At 46.3% G+C, this 18,589-nt stretch overlaps 2 protein-coding genes and 1 long non-coding RNA gene across 3 annotated transcripts; 1 reads left to right on the plus strand and 2 right to left on the minus strand.

The window, feature by feature from the left end:
• Positions 1 to 743: 743 nt before the first annotated feature.
• LOC103633036 (transcription factor GTE11) lies at positions 744 to 3,309 on the minus strand. Its single transcript, XM_020547230.2, has 8 exons — positions 3,162 to 3,309; positions 3,016 to 3,086; positions 2,825 to 2,864; positions 2,138 to 2,206; positions 1,931 to 2,043; positions 1,778 to 1,844; positions 1,586 to 1,716; positions 744 to 1,500 (listed from the first exon to the last, which is right to left on the minus strand). Exons 1-8 carry the CDS (start codon positions 3,307 to 3,309, stop codon positions 1,264 to 1,266), a joined length of 876 nt encoding a protein of 291 aa, XP_020402819.2. The 3' UTR covers positions 744 to 1,263.
• Positions 3,310 to 4,541: 1,232 nt separating this feature from the next.
• Positions 4,542 to 5,467, minus strand: LOC103633037 (uncharacterized). The gene is made up of 3 exons (XR_002266811.1): positions 5,382 to 5,467; positions 4,945 to 5,154; positions 4,542 to 4,637 (listed from the first exon to the last, which is right to left on the minus strand). It is a non-coding gene; the product is annotated as an uncharacterized lncRNA (long non-coding RNA).
• A 10,055-nt stretch (positions 5,468 to 15,522) lies between these two features.
• On the plus strand, positions 15,523 to 17,493 carry LOC100277057 (uncharacterized). The gene is made up of 3 exons (NM_001371585.1): positions 15,523 to 16,024; positions 16,183 to 16,419; positions 16,771 to 17,493. The coding sequence occupies exons 1-3, from the start codon at positions 15,809 to 15,811 to the stop codon at positions 16,954 to 16,956; spliced, it is 639 nt and encodes a 212-aa protein (NP_001358514.1). The 5' UTR covers positions 15,523 to 15,808; the 3' UTR covers positions 16,957 to 17,493.
• The last annotated feature ends 1,096 nt before the right edge of the window (positions 17,494 to 18,589 follow it).

Genomic DNA, 18,589 nt, shown 5'->3' on the forward strand with positions numbered 1-18,589 from the left:
CTTGTTCTTCAAATCATTCTTCGTAATATATTATTCCATCTGAAATCAAATTGTTGTTCACTCTAGCTACATCCCAGGTCAACTTCTATAACTTTACTTCACTCGTGTTTTTCAAAAATAAAAATTAATATTACCAAAACATATTTCATGGAGAATTTAAAGAAACTAATTTTTAATTGAAATTGCATATGCTATATATAAATGTAGTCGATCAAAGTTAGAGAAGTCTATTTGATTTTTTTAGAGAGGGAACCTATAAGGGATTAGGGCTTGTTTGTAAGCTAGAAGAACAGGGGAATAGAGGAGCTAAAATTCTCTTGGTATTTAATTTTGAGTAGCAAAGGTATTTTAGCCTCTCTAATCCTCTCCATTTCCTTTGCTTCCAAACATGACTTTAAGAAGATGAGAAAAAAATTCACCTCCCACACCAATTCACTGGTAATAGGAGAACAATTTTATCCAAACAACCCAATGTACTATCCAATTCTAGTAGGACAATTGGACAAATGGATTCAAGGCCACATAAGAAAGTCAACTACCCTCCTCTCTACACAGCATTACATAATTCCACACTAACACAAGCAGAAATAATGGCGTCAGCAACACTTCTATAAACAGGTCGGTAAGCATCACTACTACAAGATCTTGTGCATTCATGCCAAAATGATAAGCAACACAGGATCCCAGAACAATATGAAAGAGCACCATCTCATGAAAACAAATACGTAAAAAAAGTGAAGTGATTGATGAAGAACAGGCACTGCATAAATTCAAGTCAATGTTTTCCATCTATCAGGCTAACTTTTGTACAGTTTCCGATGTTACATTCACAACACGGAAATGGCTCTAAAACTACCCCTCAAAAACGGCTCGCACCTGTGCAAGAGCCAAGAACTATCACCATCACTCCTTGTGGTCCCTCCTCCAACCCTCTCCCCTTTTGTGGCCTCATCATATATGCAATAAACTCGCTGTTCCATTGTATGGATATGGAAAGTCCAGAGAGAATTCTCAATCCAAACGATACGCACGCTCGATGCTCTCCTCACATGCAGCACGACGAACTTCCAACATGTCTGAGGCTCCCTGTCATTTGCCAACTTGGCTCCAAAACTTAGGCAGTTACAAAAATGAATACCAGACCTTCAGGTTCAATGTGACACGATCTTTCGTCAGGTCACTTTGTATACCAAAGGAAAGCTATGCAGATCAGTCATGCCAACAGGTCTCCTGTAACATATCAAAAATGGTCCAGAAACACAGTTAATCTATTTCTCCCTCTTCAACATCAGCCACTGGTTCATCTGTGAAATCACCATCCTCATCATCCTCATCGTTTTTCATGTACAGCCCGAGCTTTTCTAGTGTGTTGCTTCCCATTTGAAACCCAGGACTTGTTTCACCAACCAAGTTGGGTATCTGTTCACCTGTGACACTTCCGAGCATTTCAAGATCTTTCAAAAAATGGCTCCCTTCATTGATGTCAACAGTTTTCTCCATCTGCAAGCCAACATTGCTTACACTACAAGTATGGCAATAGCAGAGCATATGATGTTGAATGTGGAGAGCATACAGTAGATATTACCTCTTGCAAAGCTTTGCGAGCTGCTTCTCTCTCAAGTTCTCTTTGTCGCTTAGCTTCAGCAGCAGCTGCTGCTTCAGCCCTCTTGCGAACGTCCTCTGCAGCTTTAGCCTCAGCTTGCAACCGAGCTCTCTCTGTAACAGAAATTCTGTCACATGACTGTTGTCAGCTAAAAATGATTCTATTGCATCTCACCTTCTCTTTGTACCCTCTCAAGTTCCTCCCTTTCGCGTCGAAGCTTCTCGGGGTCCTTCTTTGTAGTCTAATATTAACAACCAGGTGAGCTTACAGTGAATAACACAAAACGCAGACAACAACACTCTCTAGGAATCATTTTCACAGACACACCTGATCAAGGGCCTTTTCACGAGCCTTAAGGATCGTATCAGCAAAGCGGCTTCTCAGAAGGGCAGCTCGGATTTGCTTGTCAGGGGAGACCTGCTTCTCAGATACATTTCCCCCTAAAATTTTCATTATATCGACCTGTAAGGGAACCCATTTTCTCTACCACAGAAGATTGGGTATTCACTGGCCATCATGAAAATTCATGCTTACCCTCACCATCAGCAGAAACAGATATAGGGTTTGTACTTTGCTCTGGTAAATTTAATGTGCTCAGTGAATCTGCAAATTAAATCAAGACTATGTAAGATATAAGTGGTTATATATTCCTGGGTTGTAAAACCAGGAAATGTTATCTGCAAACATATAGAGGTGTAAGTGTCAACTGTCATTTCTTTTCAATAAAACAAGTTATGTATAGGAATTGTATAGAAAGAAAAGGTCCAGATCAATGGTTCAAAGGCAACAAGGGAATGATCCTACTCAAAAGACATGCACAATTATCAACCTCTGAAGATCACACCCAATAATTGACCGATGAAAATAAACTCTAGTCCTGCCACTGCTAACAATTACTATTCATTAGATTAAAACAAATAAAATTTGGATGGGTGGTTCAACCAATTGGTTCCATGAATCTCAAGTCAAGTGTAACCAGAATCACTGTCTAGGATATAAAAATCAAATCCGTCAGCTCACACAACACAAGACAGTAATTGCACATGTGCTAATTATCTCATCTAGAAAAGTGTAAAAGAATGGACTTTGGGCATGTATGTAGCATTGCATCATTATTCTCGTTGAGTTTTGTGTGGTTCCATAAGGTTATGTTAGTAGTCAGAAAACAAGAGGGTTTGATTGAGATTCCAAATATTGATACACCTATGAAGCAAAACTTACCCTTTTCCTGATCCACGCCATCGACAGGTAGAACTTTTTCCTGCATGTAGACAAGAGAAGACAGAGAGAGAGAGAACAACCATTGAGATAGTGTCTTACAATATCCTTCACATCAACAGAAAGAGATAAATTTGATTGAAACTTCTGCTACTCAGAAAAGAATTCAGATAACAAGATATATATATAAGAACCTTTGACCCGTTGTTTTGTTGAGGAGCTTTGGCATCGGTATCACTTCGAGAAGAGCTACTTGAATCTGAGTCTTCAGAGGTAAAAAACAGAAATATCATCATTGTGTTGGACATGACAACTCAGGCAAGGCACAAGAAAGAGAAACAGTATTCGAGTGCCGTCTGGTTGGCGTCCGTGTTGCGCAGCAGGTCCTGGTAGTCGCTCTCGGAGCAGATGTAGAAGCGGCTGGTGAAGAGCGAGGACGGCACGCAGATCTCCGATATGAAGCACGCCGTCTGGCTGAGCAGCAGCATCAGCTCTGCGTGCAGACATGGCTTCTATTGGTGAGAGGCTAACAGTCGACTATGAGTTAGTATATTTAAAGGTTCATCTGTTTCATTGGCAATGGGTGAAATTGGCAGGTGGAGGCATTATAGTGGACCCTGAATACGATATGACAAATTGACAACCAATAACCATGGACCTCAAAAATGTTGGATATAGAGACGAACCTTTTGTCCTCACGAAGGATGTGACTCGGGAATTCTACAGACATATTAACTTCTAAACCCAAAAAGTGACAAGAAACAAGATGATGAGCCACATTATTTTGCCCAGAAAAAAATATTATCAGAGTCGAGGATATTAATGATGAATAAGATTATGATCAATTTGATGATGTACCCTCCTTTTAAAGTGGATGCTGACACAAGAATCCTATTTAATAATGTAGAAACTCCATATTTGTGGTAAGACCATTACTAATGAAGAACTATAAATAAGAAGTTTTTTACTGTATTCTTGCGATGAATTATTATTAGTGGCAATAAGTTTTGGTGGCTAAAATATCTTTATCTGTTTGTGCCAGAAACATGAGAATGCATGTTTGGGCATCCTCAACGGATCCAAAGTCAATCTCAAATACCCGAGCATTCTTGGAAGTAGGAAGTTCAGACAAAACCAATTACTCCAATTAAGAAGTTTATTCATGATTCGCACAACAATTGATCCAATGGAAGTAAAACTGAACTCTAGTCTCCAGTAAACAAATGTCGACTAAAATAAATTGAGATGACAATAGTCAAACGCAGGAGCTGAAGAATTTGCAAACCAACTAAAATAATCTTCAAACTTTACATTTTTCTAGAAAAATAATTAATGTGTGACCCAACACACATTCACATATTATATCCGATTACCAGGTATGAAGCTTATATCAAAAGTAATAGTACGTCATATGTATGACATCAGCATATTAAATTTGTAGTGAGGTGTGCAAAGGTTATGATATTGTTTTTTCTTTCGGTTCTGCTCCTGCCATGTTTATTATTTATACACTAAGACAACCTTTAAGGTTTTCTTTTGCTCATGTAATAGCACCCAATCCACATTAGACAAGATGAACATCAATTCTAAAACCTTATTTAGCGCCAGGAGATAACTTTGATTTGTATCTACATTACTCCAAGATTCACCTTGACAAACTGTGCTACTATCAGAATCCCAGCAATCCATGCTACAAGAGAGGAACACTTATATAGAAAACAAGATCAGACTGACCGTACCTTTGCAGATAACATGTCATTGCGCTTGGTAGCCACCCTGATGTCTTTCTCCACATTCTTCATCTCCCTCTGCACATCTGCAAAGACAAAGAGAAAGAAGAACAATCCACTCCAAAAATTAACAAGAAAAATAGTGAAAACAACATGAATAACTGAGTTCAATTATTTTGTTAACCAATAGCTCAAAGAAATATAGTGTTCTGATATACAATGATGTACAAAGTATGAAGCTTTAAAAATTGTGAAGGTTCTTAACCAGTCACCTTCTACAAAGCAGCCTCCTACAATAGCATCATGCAATCTAGTCCATTATCCTTAAATGTATTAATATATTGCAATATATCATATACATCTCTGCTCGAAAACAATGCCTGAATTTGCTACCTCAATTCCTTCGGAATTAGCCTTCCAAACTGGTGCTCTTCTTGTTGATGTGCCATGCATCAAGGCAGCATGGCAAACGTGGGCAAGTCACCGCACCACGGGATTGTGCTCCCTGGCCCACAGTTGTTGTTTCTCGATGTGGAGTTGTCGTCGTTGCCGCTGATGTTGACAACATTCAGTTGCTGGTGTATCATGCCGTGTTAGAATGCGCTGTCGGGGAAGGGAGCACGTAGCAGTAGTTGTCCATGAACCACAAAGGCATGAACAGAGTGAGCTAAGAAATTAAATATTGACACGAACCAATCAAATTCTCCTATCTAGATGCTTAGCTTCCTAATTTGTCATGTAAAGCAGTAGAACAGAAGTAAAAGTTTACAACCATGCAATTGTTAACAAAGAGGATAATCAATGCAGTCGGATTAAAAAATTGATACCACCTTTCAGCGTGAATGGCAGCTGCATGTAGTCAAAGGCTTCAAGAGTCAGCTCTACATTTTCGAGCAATATTACTTCTGCAAATCAGAGGCACCAAAAACATAGTCACAATCAGATACACAGCAAAGTGAATTAAGCATTGCACTATAACCAAAAATCTATCGGATGTAAGCTACCGCAATTCATGCCTAGCAAAACAAAAACTGGAATCCATGCTAAAACCCAAGCAACCAGAGGACTCGACGCGAGATCTCTCTGCATAATTACAGCAAAATCAAAACCACACAGGCGGAGAAAAAACAAGCAAAAAACGCTACAAAATTTTCTAGCCCAAAAAACTCAGATTCCTTGGCAGGCGGCATTGCTCTCAAACCCAACCCCGAGCGGAGCAAAATTTCTCTGGAGCGAGCAGTAAAGGTCACAACATTGCGGCGAACCGAGCGGGAGCAGGCATGGGGAAGGGAGGGCGGCGACCCAGATCTGGGGCCAGGCAGATCTGCACCTCGAGAGACCTTGGTGGCCTTGTCCTTGATGATGGTGACCTCGTCGACGGTGGCGACCTCGCAGAACAAGGGGAGCAGGTTGGCCTCGGTCACGTGCTTGGGCACGTCGCCACGGTCGAGGCACGCGCAGCGACGCAGCGAGGGAGGCGAGGTGGCATTCAGCAGCAGGCTAAGGTGAACGACGGGGACACGCTGTGTCGAGCGCAGGCGTTCGAGCCATGGAGCGACGGTGGTGTAGACTCCTGCGCGGATATGCCGCCGACACATCGGTGAGGGAGAGGTCCCACCATGCTCCACCACACGCATTAGCGTCCCCGGGGGGAACCACGACAGTAGGTGTCGCGTCGTCTTCGCCGGCGACTACGCGGAGGCGCATCTGTGAGGGAGAGGGGATGAGGGATGCGGGAGGGGAGGGGATCCTAGGCGGGGATGTAGGCGACGCATCAGTGAGGGAGAGGTCCCGGTGCGCTCCACCACACGCATCAGCGTCCCTAGGGGAACTGTAGCAGTCGGTGGGAGACGGTGGTTTAAGGGAGACCGAGGGAGACTGTTGCGAGGTGAGCGCCATGGCGAGCGGGCAATGGCGGCAGTTGTGGGCAAGTGTCGAGGGTTGAGGGGCGGCAGTTGAGAGGAAGCGAAAGAGGCAATGACAGGGTCACCGGCATACCTTGGCGACGTCGAGGGGGTTGACAAGAATGGCGGACACGACGGCAGCGCCGGCCGCCACCAGAGCCCGCTCGGTGAATCCGGCGAATCCCCTGGCCTTGCTCCATCGCTGGCTGGCAGTGAGGCAGGGGAAGGGACCAGATCTTCTTATCTCCTTGACCTTGAGCTCGGCGAAGGTGACGGGGTCGTCGGCGAGACTGAGGGGTCGAAGTACTGGCCGCCGGGGTAGAGGCTGTTTCCGTCGTCGACGCCGTCGTGGCCGTTGACGCGGAAGCCCTCGACGAGGCCCATGAGGACGACCTGGGAGCCGAGCACGGTGAGGATGCTATGCGCGTGCACCAGGTTGGGGTTGCCCAGGTAGTCCAGCCCGCCCTCAGAGAAGATCTGCGCGCCGGCCTTGAACTTACCACACGGCCTCCCTGAAGTCCACGCGCACCCAGCTCTGGAGCACCTCCGGGGTGACGCAACCCAGCGCCCCCAGTGAGGAGGAGAGCTAACCATCTCGGGTGGGAGCGGCGGGGAAGGAGGAGGCACGTGGCGCGTGGGTGGGGAGCATAACCATCACGATTCGGCATGGGGAGGACGGGGTGTGCGGGGGGGGGGAGGCGCGTTGATGGAGCGGTAGGGGCGAACGAGGTGGGTGTGGGAGAGGGGAACACGCGGTTGAGGGGGCGAGGCCGAAGCTACTGGATTGCGATGAGGAGTGGGCGCGCGGTTGTTGCGCGGAGGCAAGACGAGTGCGGATCTGCCGGCCATCTCGTGGGGGTGAGGGAGGGCGGGCTCGCGGGGATCGACAACGCACAACAGAAAGAGAGAGGTGCGCACAGACGGTCTAGATCGCCGGGAGGCAGAACGCCAAAAAGGCAGGCTACCCTTAGAGGCTTAATAAGTAGTAGAGATTTATGTGTTTTATGAATGTATATGATGCAGATAGATGTAAAGAATTAAATCTGCTGGTGGTGAGGCTAATTTCTGTAGGTTAATCATGGTCAGCCAATGGAAAATAATCAAGCTAGTTTCCGTGTTCAAACCGTAGACGACAAAATTAACCAAGATAATTTTTGTTTGCCAACTATATATAGCCAGTGGAAATTAAGAGTCTAATTCACGTCGGCTTCTGTGTGTAAGGCAAAGAAAATTAATCTGACAATTTTCAAAATTAGCTATTTTTTGTCCATTAAATCAAGATTCATAGCTCGTCGAAAATAAGGTTATATCGATGAAAATTAGCTAATTTTTATTGGCATGTCTTATTTCCATTGGTCTCTAACCGATGAAAATTGTGTCTAATTACTGTCGTGGAGGGAGCGGTACTCGTGTAGCTGCATGCAGAAAACATGCCAAGATATATAGAAAAAGTACGCCTGCTTGGAGCTGTTAGGGCTTTCTTTTGTAATTATGTGATGGCTTGTGCTCAACAACACTCCACATTAGGTAGGCACTAATCGTTGGAGGATGTGTGGTTTTCAGACATTTGTGGAGAAAGCTAAGCAGCAGACACCGCCTTTTGAGCTGGGACGAGCTAGCCCCTAGCCTAGGGATTTGTTCACTGCATGGACCAAAAGCCTGAAGCTTCCTCGGCTCCTTAGCTTGCCAATGCCATATAAACTTGCATCGCGCTAGCTTTTGTTGGCACCGGCCCGGAAGGTCGTTGAAAAGATGAATGTTCTGACAGGTCATATACACGAGGATGGTATGGGCTTCTGCAGGTCGTCTTTAGCTAGAGCTAGCATATGCATGGTGTCATGGTGATCGTCTCTCTATTCGTCTTCATCGACTGACCCATCCACCGGTCGCTAGCTCTCGTATGTGTCGTGTGGTCCTCCTAGCCAAACTTGGTTCGCTGCATCCATCTTTTTGCTGCCCACCACGGCCCGGCCCTGACCCTGCCCTCGCTGCATGTGTTGTCTACTACAACTACATGCGCATTGTACTGATTCGCTCGTCATGTTCTGTACACGTCCGCTTCGTTTCGTCCGGAGAGTGATCGAATTGAACCTAGCCGCTGTCAGAAAAAAAACTCATAGGTTTTAGTTTTCGCTGTTTATACGGATACGGATAGGTCGAGACCATTTTGTTTTTTATCGATAAAGATCTAATAGAGTGTGTGATCATATTTAGAATAAGCAATTAATCGTAATATAGAGATGGAAACTCAAAGTTTATAGTGGTTACATAATTATCACTAGGCTAATTAACTCCCTAGCTAGAGACGGTTCTAAACCTATTTGTACATAGGAATAATTATTTGTACATACAAGTAACTGAGAATCGTCAGTGGGCAGTGGGAATCGAACACCCAACTTCACCCTCGCGTGTACCCCTCTCTACTAATCTACATATCCCTTACTTCATGTCTAGATGACAATTTTGTTGCCCACATATTATAATCAACTAAGTGTAAATTAGTTATTTGACGTCATAAACGAATTCAAACAAAAAAAGTTGTCAAGTACAAAAGTTGAATAACCTTTTAAAGTTCTACAACTTTTATTTTGTTAATTTTTTCATCTGATATCGTTTGCAAAATTTGCATTTTAAAATTGACAAATACATATAAATCTTTGAGAGACGAAATGATTTCAAATAAAAAAGTTGTCAACTACAAAGTTTTATAACTTTTAGAGATCTACAACTTTTATGTTGGTGGTGTTTTCATACGGGTCATTTGAAAAACTTAAAAAAATCAGGATAACAATGATTTCTAGTGGCGGTTACTCATCTATACCACTATATAATCCACCAATTTCAACTTTACAAAACTCACCCAACCAAATCACCCCACGTATTCATAACCTCCACTAAATCCACCAAACAAATTGCAACTAGACTTAACACACCATCAAAACTAATAATACAGATACTCGACAACCCCATCTCCTTTACTCACTCAAATCAAATGAACAATGTTATTTGGATCATCCCTCATTCTTCATCCCTCCCCTCCCTCCACGACCCTGTCACCCCCAGCCTCCCCCCGACACTGCCACCCCCTTCCCCTCACTTGCACTGCTGCCGTCGTCGACCCTCCCCTCTCCGGGATCGTAGCGTTATCATATTCTAGTATGCTCATGTGTGAGAAACATTTTGGAGCTAGCCATCATGAAAAGGATGGAAGAACAGGGCTAGATGGTGCCTCTAATAGGCATCAAACTCTAAAATAAATAGTGTCAGACCTAAACAATACTAGTTTGATGGCTAACCCTAACCTCACATAAAACAAGATCATTGGATCCTAGTCTTTGGCTCGATGATGAGCGTTAGGCAAGTCCGATGCTTCATGTAAGTTATGTTTAAATGAGTGGTAGGGCCAAGTTTGTGTTGGACTGATGGTTGCGAATATGGCAACATTAGACAAGATAGGCACAATATTCATTAGAGTAGATCACTTACTAGGTGCACATGAAAATTCATATAGGGTTGTTAGACCCTAAGCGTTGGGTTGATGAGGACCGTGGAACCCTCCTGACACAGTTAGGAGTTATCTAGTCACTTTCTACGTAGTGTTGGACTCTGGTCCATGTTAGTCCAACGATCGTCATCGTCACAATCTAGTCATCTTACCATATGGTGTTATAGCTGTTAGTGCGATAATGGTAACATTCAAATAGCTAATACATGTGGCAAAATCTGGAGTCATCGGACTAATGAGCTTTGGTCCGATGGCAGGTGTTCTATGGTCCAACAAACCCGTTTTCTCATTAGTAAAGGGAGCAACGACTAGTTGTCTCTTGGAACTTTATAAATAGATCTTGTTCAGCCATGGGGTAGATATCTTAACCTCCCAACCTAACATACACTCCAGTGAGCCTGAGAAAACATCTTCGACTCATCTAGTGTTATTGATTCATCCAACATGATAGTAGGAGTAATATCTAGTTATTTGCATTGAGATGTTAGATCTAGTAACACTTGTGATCATTTTGAGTGGTTGAATTCTTATTACTTTTGGTGGTCCCTACCACCTAGATAGCTTGGAGACAATGGAGGATTGTTCAGTAGCTATTAAAGAATGTATCTGGCTCTAATCATCATTGTGAGGTGCTCTTGTGCTTATTATCCATATAGGAGATTCATGAAGAACAACTCTAGGAAACTCATGGCTTGTTGGAGTGCCTTTGATGATGCCCTTATTCTGGGCTTAACGTGTGATGTTAACTAGCACATAAACCACTTAGTTTGTATTCTCCACAGTGAGTCTGACAAGCAACTAAACCCTTGAGATATATCTTATGTTATTTCTTGCCTCATGTAGTATGCACTCCTTACTCTTGCAATTACATGTATCTACTTGTTGTATAATTGTTGTTCAACTAGTGTTGTGTATATTATTCTTGGTATTTTTTGTTTGATAATCTTGATATCTAGTAGGCTAGTAGCTTGCTTTGTTCAAATATAGACTAGATTTGTTAAAGGTGAATGTATATAGTTGATTGTCACCTAGAGGGGGTGAGGCTATCTTCTGTGGACCGTGTAAAATAGGGGACACATCACTATAGATGACATTGTTTGACAATGTTTGCAGAGTGAAGATTGAAATAGGGGGTGAGATAGGGGATGGGATAGGGGAGATGCTGGAGACGGCTTGAATAAGTGACACATGAAATTCACAACTTAAACAAAAACTTGAATCACAATATATGAGTTAGCTTAAAAACTCGATTCAAGAGAGTGAGATAGAGGAGATGTTCTTGCACTTCATTGCTCACAAGATTGCTGAATTGTAATTTGAGAATATCACAAGTGAAGATGAAGCAAGAACTAGAGATCAAGCACACGGGACACATTGATTTTTACCATGGTTCGGTCAAGCCTGTAATGCTTGCCTACTCCATGTTGTGGTGTCCCAAAGGACAAGAGTTGCAACCAATCCTTCTCAAGTGATCTAATGATCAACTTGAGGCCACATATCTTCCTTATACTTTTCCCTTTACAAGGATATCCACAACTTTGAGTCTCTTGCAGTCATACACCGTTTGATGAGAGTTACAACTCTAAACACAACAAAAGGGATGAGTAGAACACACACAAGAGGAAAAGAACAACATCACAATGCAACAACACGAATGCAAAATATAGTAGCACAACACTATCTCCCTAGAACAGGGGCTCGGATCGCTTTGGTGTGTCTCACAAATGCGTAGGAGTGAAGTATTTTCTCTTGGTATGATTGGTGTCTAGTGGAGGTCAAAATGGGGTTCTTTTTATAGCCCCAAGCCTCCATTTGGCCGTTGACCCTTCCTCCAAAAACTTGCAAAAAATTAGCTTTTGGGTGGTGCACCAGATCGGTCCGGTGTACCATCAGACCGGGTCCTATAGCGGCTCCTTCGGGATCTCAATCGTCGAACTAGTCGGGCTGACACCAGACGGTCGGTCCACCCCCGGACCGCCACATGTCACCCAATCGTCGAACTAGTCGTTGCACGCCAAAGAGCCATTGGAACCGAGGTCTGGTACATCACCAGACCCTCCACTATAGATGGTCTGATGGATTTTATAATAATTTTTCGAAGCTAAGAAGATTGTACAGAAACGGCCTCCGCCCAAGTCATTTGTCTAGACTCACTGCAAACTCGGTCTGGGGCACTACCAGACCGGTCCGGTGAGTTCTAGACAACACAGTCGAGGTCCTTTTTGGCTAAGTTTTCTTCAATTTGATTTAGCTTTTCTTGAGAGCTTCCCTATGACTTAGACAAACATTGTTAGAGTATAATCAATTGAACTAAGTCATGGAAACTAATTTGTTTATCAACCTTTCTCTAGAATTTCTATTTTGGCTCAAACTAAGTCTAAAAATAACTTTTCTTAAGAAATTGAGTTAGAGATGGAACCAAAGTGCTAGAAACATTGTAATGGACATATGCAACATATCCAAATGTTCAAACCTCACATGGGTGCTGGTGGTGGGGGGATGAAAATAGCGTGTGATGGTGGTGTCTGCCTGCCCGGATGGTGTGGCTTAACCGTTGAAGTGCACAAGTTGCTTGCTGGAGTCGAGAGGGAGAGAAATGGTGAGACGAGACGGCAGCAACAAAGGCACGACGAAAGCATACACGCATTGCGATCGCGGACACATGCTGGCTGGATCATCGACCGACGCTGATGCGTCGATGGAATGAATGGATGGATGGATGCATGGACGGAAGGGATGAAGGAAAAAAAAGGTTAATGCGACAATTAGCGGCGCTTTACACGCAGAAGAAGAAAAAAAAGACAAACTGACGCTGCCTGCCGTGTCGAAACTGAAAGCCATCTCTCCTTTCTTTTTTGTCCTGTCTGTCCGCGATGATGCCCAACTTGGGTTCTGATTCTCTACTGTGAGTTGTGATGGACGCGAACTGCAGGTTTCTGCTGGCGCCTCCCTGCCTTACGGACCCACTCTTTATCTCTACTACTTATCCCGTACACTTCATTCTCACCATTAACTGTTCTGCCTTTTTATTTCCCCTTTCCGCACAATCCATTCTTATGTTCGGTCACCATTCCTGTTTCCTTTCTCATTTTTCTCTCCCCACAAAGTCATTCTCATTCCCACGTACATCTCACGCCTAGCTAAAATTAAATTAAAAAAACAGGCCCCAAGAGGATTCGAGAACCCACGACCCCTCAAGCAAATGTGCTCATAGCTACTACTACACCACATGTGTGTTTATGTCTATAACTATTATAGTAAAAACATATACTACATCTCTTCCGAAGCCCACCTGCTACCCTTGCACAATGTGTAGTAGTATATAAATATCACCGAGATTATTAAATTATATATTTGGATTGAGGGAGTAGTATTTAAAGAAGAGTCTTGCATGCAATTTCTTTTGTTTGAATAATGTTTTCAACTTAAATTCTTTTTTTTCATGTGTGACATTTATTATCCGTAATATTTTTCCATGGATCTGACTTATAAGTCATTTTCATAAACCAATGCCAAAGATGAATCCATGTTTCTTACTTGGAAACCCCGAACAAACAACACTAGCACGAGGTACTCGCGTTGGCGTCGCTCATCGATGCCGAGAATAAGCTTGGCGACTGCCAGTTCGACCTCCGAAAGTAGTCCTACGTGGCCCATGCGCCGTTGTGTACGGCAAGCTCCGGCGCAGCCGCCGCTTGGACGCAGTCCAGAGCGGCTGCACCGCGCTGTCCATCGTCAAACAGGGGGACCTCATGGTCGTCGCCAATGCCGACGACTCTCGGGTTGTTCTAGGCACCGCAACCGACGACAGCGCCATCACGCCGTCCAGCTCATCATCCACCTGAAGCCCAACCTGCCACGTAAGTCGCTACTGACCGGCCATGAATTCTTGTGCGCTAGGATGACAACCATTGTTGCTGTTGTGTGAGTGTCCTCGAACAAGATGTATGTAGAGGAGTAGCACATCCGGTGGTGCAACAACCAGGTGTACAACCCCGCTGATGAGCCCGGGGTGCACTTCATTTAGCAGCCCAGCCAAGAGTCATCAGTACTCACCATGTCGCGCGCGTTCGACGACTACTATATCAAGGATTGTGGCGTTATCTCGGCGCCGGAGATGAGCAGAGGAGGACCGACAACAATGACCACTCGCCATCGTCGGTGTAGCTTTTGTGTCGGCCTGTCTTTAATTCTCTTCGTAAACACACACTTGCCCTTTTGTTTAAGCAAGCGTATATGGTGGTGCGTGCCTGATGACTAACGATGTACTACGGAACTTCTACCGGCAGGTGTGACATGTGCTCTCCAATGATGAGACCATGCAAATCATGATATATATCGAAGTCTGCATGATACTGATGGTGCAATGTAGTAGTGAAACAACTAAATTAAAATAACAAAATTTATGTATGGCTAGGATCACAAATGGATTATGAAACATTTTCTTATAACAATATAAAAAACACATTTTATATATAAGATATCCTGATATTATATGTTTTCGTTGCAACGTACGGGTACTCACCTAGTATACTAGTATATATGCATGTGTTACATTGTGTGGTTAATTATCGATTAATCGCATTTAATAGATTTAAATCGTGAGATAGATAGATATGGTTTATATGATTACTTTTACAATTGGTATATATCCAAGATTACAAGAGACGGACCACCGGACGACCAGCAGGCAGCGGAGTCAGTGAGGAGTCAGCTTTTGTTTGGCCATCTGCGGCACGCCCATTCTTTCTCCGTCTCTGCCGCGCGGGGCCCCGGAAATCCTCTCTGGTTCCTTCAGGTGCCGCCGCTGCACGCCCATGTCGTCGTCTCCCTTGCCTGCGCCACTGTGCCTGTACCTACTAAACCTACTGCACGAAGCGGCAGCGGCAGTAATCCGGCCGTCTGCACGCAGCACGTCCCTTTCGTTTTTTTAGGAGGAGGAGGAGAAAAAGTATTTTGCCTAGTACTCGTGACCGCTGGTTGGGGTGGGAGGGAGGGAGGGAGTGGCGGTGGGGCAACAGCATGCCAGCGAGCGACTCACCGGCCATGGTCCGGTCAAGTTCGCCATGCCAGACGATCGCCTGAGCCTGGCCGATGAGCATGCTGTACTGTACCTGCTTCAGATGAGATGAGTGTTAAGACAGCCGCCGTCTGCCCCGTCCAAGGTGCTGACACTCCCATGAAGTCCTGCCCCGTCCAGTCCTCGTGGAAATAGGGGGGCTTGCATGTACAGGGACGCAATCCAATTCCATGGCTTATTCATTCAGTCAGTCAGTCAGTCAGAGTCATCAGAAGTCCTCTCTTTTTACAGTGCCCCACCCCCACTTGTGCAGGCAGCTGCTGCAGCAAGTACAGTACGCTGCTGCCCGAATCCGCATCGGGAGGAGCGGACGGAACGCCTGGGCCCACCCGTCACAGGCACACCTACTCCTCCCCTCCCTACTCTGCACGGCTTGGGATTTGCTTGGCGCACCCGCACCCGCAACTGCAAATCCCTCTCCCCACTCCCCAGCACCACCGCTCAACTCAACAAAGCCGAGCAGAGAAGAGCCGAACCGAGCCAAAACCAAAGCAAAGCAAACCCAGGGCGGCCAGCGGACGGAACCCAAGGCGAAAAGGAAGCCAGCGGAAGCAGCGAAAAGCCCACGCCACCTTCCAATCCCCCCCAAATTCCCTTGCATTCCATTCCCTTCTTCCCTTCCCACACACCTCCTCCTCCTCCTCCTCCGCGTCTCTTCCCCGGCCCCCACATCCGTCCCCCCCTCTCTCTCTCTTCGCCGGCCGCCATTGCGCTCCCGCATTGCGCCGGGTCCTACCAGTCCAGCGCGGGTCCGTGCCGGCGGCGGGCATGATGCCGCGGCGCGTGGCGTCGGTGCCGGTGCCCGACTGGCTGGAGGCGCTGCTGGCCACGCGCTTCTTCCTCGCCTGCGCCGCGCACCCGGCGTCCCCGCGCAACGAGTGCAACATGTTCTGCCTCGACTGCACGGGCGCGCCGCCGCCGCCGCCGCCGGCCTTCTGCTACTACTGCCGCGCGCACCGACACTCGTCGCACCGCGTCATCCAGGTATACCTGCCGTCGTCGTCCGGGGGAGGAGGGGGCGCGTTTCTTCTTCTTCCTCTCCCCTCCCCTCCCCCTACCTCCCTCCCTTACTCCGTCGACTGGCAATGCGGCCGGCCGGCTGCGCGAGAGCCAGCTAGCTAACCCCGATCTCCACGTTGCAGATAAGGCGGTCCTCCTACCACGACGTCGTCCGCGTGTCGGAGGTGGAGGACGTGCTCGACATCTCCGGCGTGCAGACCTACGTCATCAACAGCGCCCGGGTGCTCTTCCTCAACGAGAGGCCCCAGCCGCGCGGCGCCGGCGCGGCCGCGGGCAAGGCCGCCGCGTCCCCCTACAACTGCGAGATCTGCGGCCGCGCGCTGCTCGACCCCTTCCGCTTCTGCTCGCTCGGATGCAAGGTGTTGCCTTTTTTTTTCCTTTCCTGCGGTTGCCGATTGTTCCGCCCACCAACCCACCCGCCCTCCCGCTGTCCCGCATCGTTCATTCGTTGAATTCCCCACAAATAATGCACATGCCTCGCAAGAACACCAAAAGTTTGCGCCTTTCTTCATGAATCTTGTTTTGCTTTCTTGTCTTTGACATAAATAAAGAAAGAAATATAATGCCATGGCCATGGGGGTGAAACGAACGGCAATGCCAAGGAATTGGCGTCCATTGGGTTCGGTTCTGTTCAGTCACGCTTAATTCGCCGCCTTCCTTACACCTCACTAGCGCCTTTTTATGGCTTTTTTTTTTAAAAATTCGCGCAGCTGGTGGACACCAAGAGGAGCAACGGCCACGCGGCTAGTTCCGCGGACGGAGGCGGCGGCGGCGGCGGCGCAGCCAGTGGCAATGACGAGACGACGGAGGCCGGCGGGAGCAAGAACGGCCCGGGGGCGCGGCCGCACGGACGGCGGCGGAAGGGGACCCCACACCGCGCGCCCTTCTGGTCCTGACCCACCACCGGCAATGGCGATCGGTCGAGTTACTCCACTAGCGAGCATCGAGGCAATCAAGAGATCGATAGGGGAATAATGGAGGGAGGGGACGATCGCCGTCTCTCCTCCGCGCCGCCCCGCGCTTCTTCGGTTCGGTTCGGTTTGGTTGTCCTTATATATACGTAATTAGAAACAGAAAAGCAAAGGAGAGAGAAAAAGATACTGCCCGCCCAACTAGAGAAAGGAAGGAAGGTTATAGATAAACAGATAGAAAAGCGAGCTGAGGTCGGCACCCTCGCGCGCATCCCCCCTCAACCACCGGAGGGAGGGAGAGAGGGAGCCGGCCCGGGGCCGCGCGCTCGCTGGACTGCAGTAAGCAACTTGTCTGTCCCCATCCCTCTCTCACCATACCATGGCGCCATTTGGTACGGTAGGTGTGCATGATGGCATGCCTGATCATCTCCTCCTCCTCCTCCTCCTAGTCATCATATTCATAGATGATGCTGGTGAACTTGAGCTAGCAGGAAATGGATTTAATTCTTTCTTTTTTTTTGACATTGGTTGGTTAACCGTTGACAGTGAGTAGTACTGATAATTATGTCTTTTTTTTCTCCCTGCTACATTATAGTAATGTACTCCTGTTGTTTGGTTCACATTGCATTGCCGGATAATATATATATATATATATACAAAGTTATTCCTCAAGCATTGTGGAAAGGAAGGAAGGGATACCATACCAAAGGAAAACGAATGATTGTCCTTTTGCTTGTCTGCTGCCTGTCCAGCTACTCCACTGGTTCCTGCTGCTAGATGGAACTAAGGAAGGTGCGTGGTTAATTTAGTTTCAGCTTGCTACGCAAATAATCTCGCCTTCTAATTCGTTCACGCGTCTAATAATATACAGCAGCTTACAGGTCTACCTGTCGTTGTTGCCCAACAGAGCCAATTCTGTTTCGTCTGTTTCTCTTCCTCTCTTATTTTTGGAGCTAATATGATGTGCCTTTCTGGATTGGATGGAACGCAACGGAGCAGCCAGCCCAGTCCGGGGCGGATACATATAGTTAGGGCTAATATAAATATGCTGGGGCCTGCATTATTGGGTGCGTATGATGCGAGTAGTGTAGTACGTTTGTCCGCTTGGTTTCTGATGACTCGATGAACCACGTCCAATCAGAATCAGATTTGAATTCATTATCACGTACTGTACTGTCCTAATCGTACTAGCACTTGCACTGCCATACCAGCACAGCAGGCAGGCCGGCCGGCCGGCAGGCAAACGGGTGATATTCATATTTACAAGTAGCTGGGCTGGGCTAGCTTGGGTTGGTGGGCTGGGCTTCTTGTTTGTTTCTCTCGCATATTAGATGCTAACCGCCGCCTGCTAACTCTCTATACCCTGGCGCACCCACCGCCTCCATGGCCCACTGTTGGCTCCCACCACACCCGTCGGTAGTGGATGCCCATCATTGATTCATTATGCAGCATTTGTACTAACAGTTGCCTTCCCTTTTATTGATCATAACTAGTAATGTGCCCCCACGAGGCGGGGAGCGTGGGAGCGGTGCCTAGGCTGCAAATATAATTATTGTTTATTTCCAAACATTAAAGTATATGTGGTCTAATTGTTAGCCATAAATTTCTGAAATAGAGG

Source organism: Zea mays, chromosome 1, assembly GCF_902167145.1.
Source record: "Zea mays cultivar B73 chromosome 1, Zm-B73-REFERENCE-NAM-5.0, whole genome shotgun sequence".
Classification (NCBI taxonomy): domain Eukaryota; kingdom Viridiplantae; phylum Streptophyta; class Magnoliopsida; order Poales; family Poaceae; genus Zea; species Zea mays.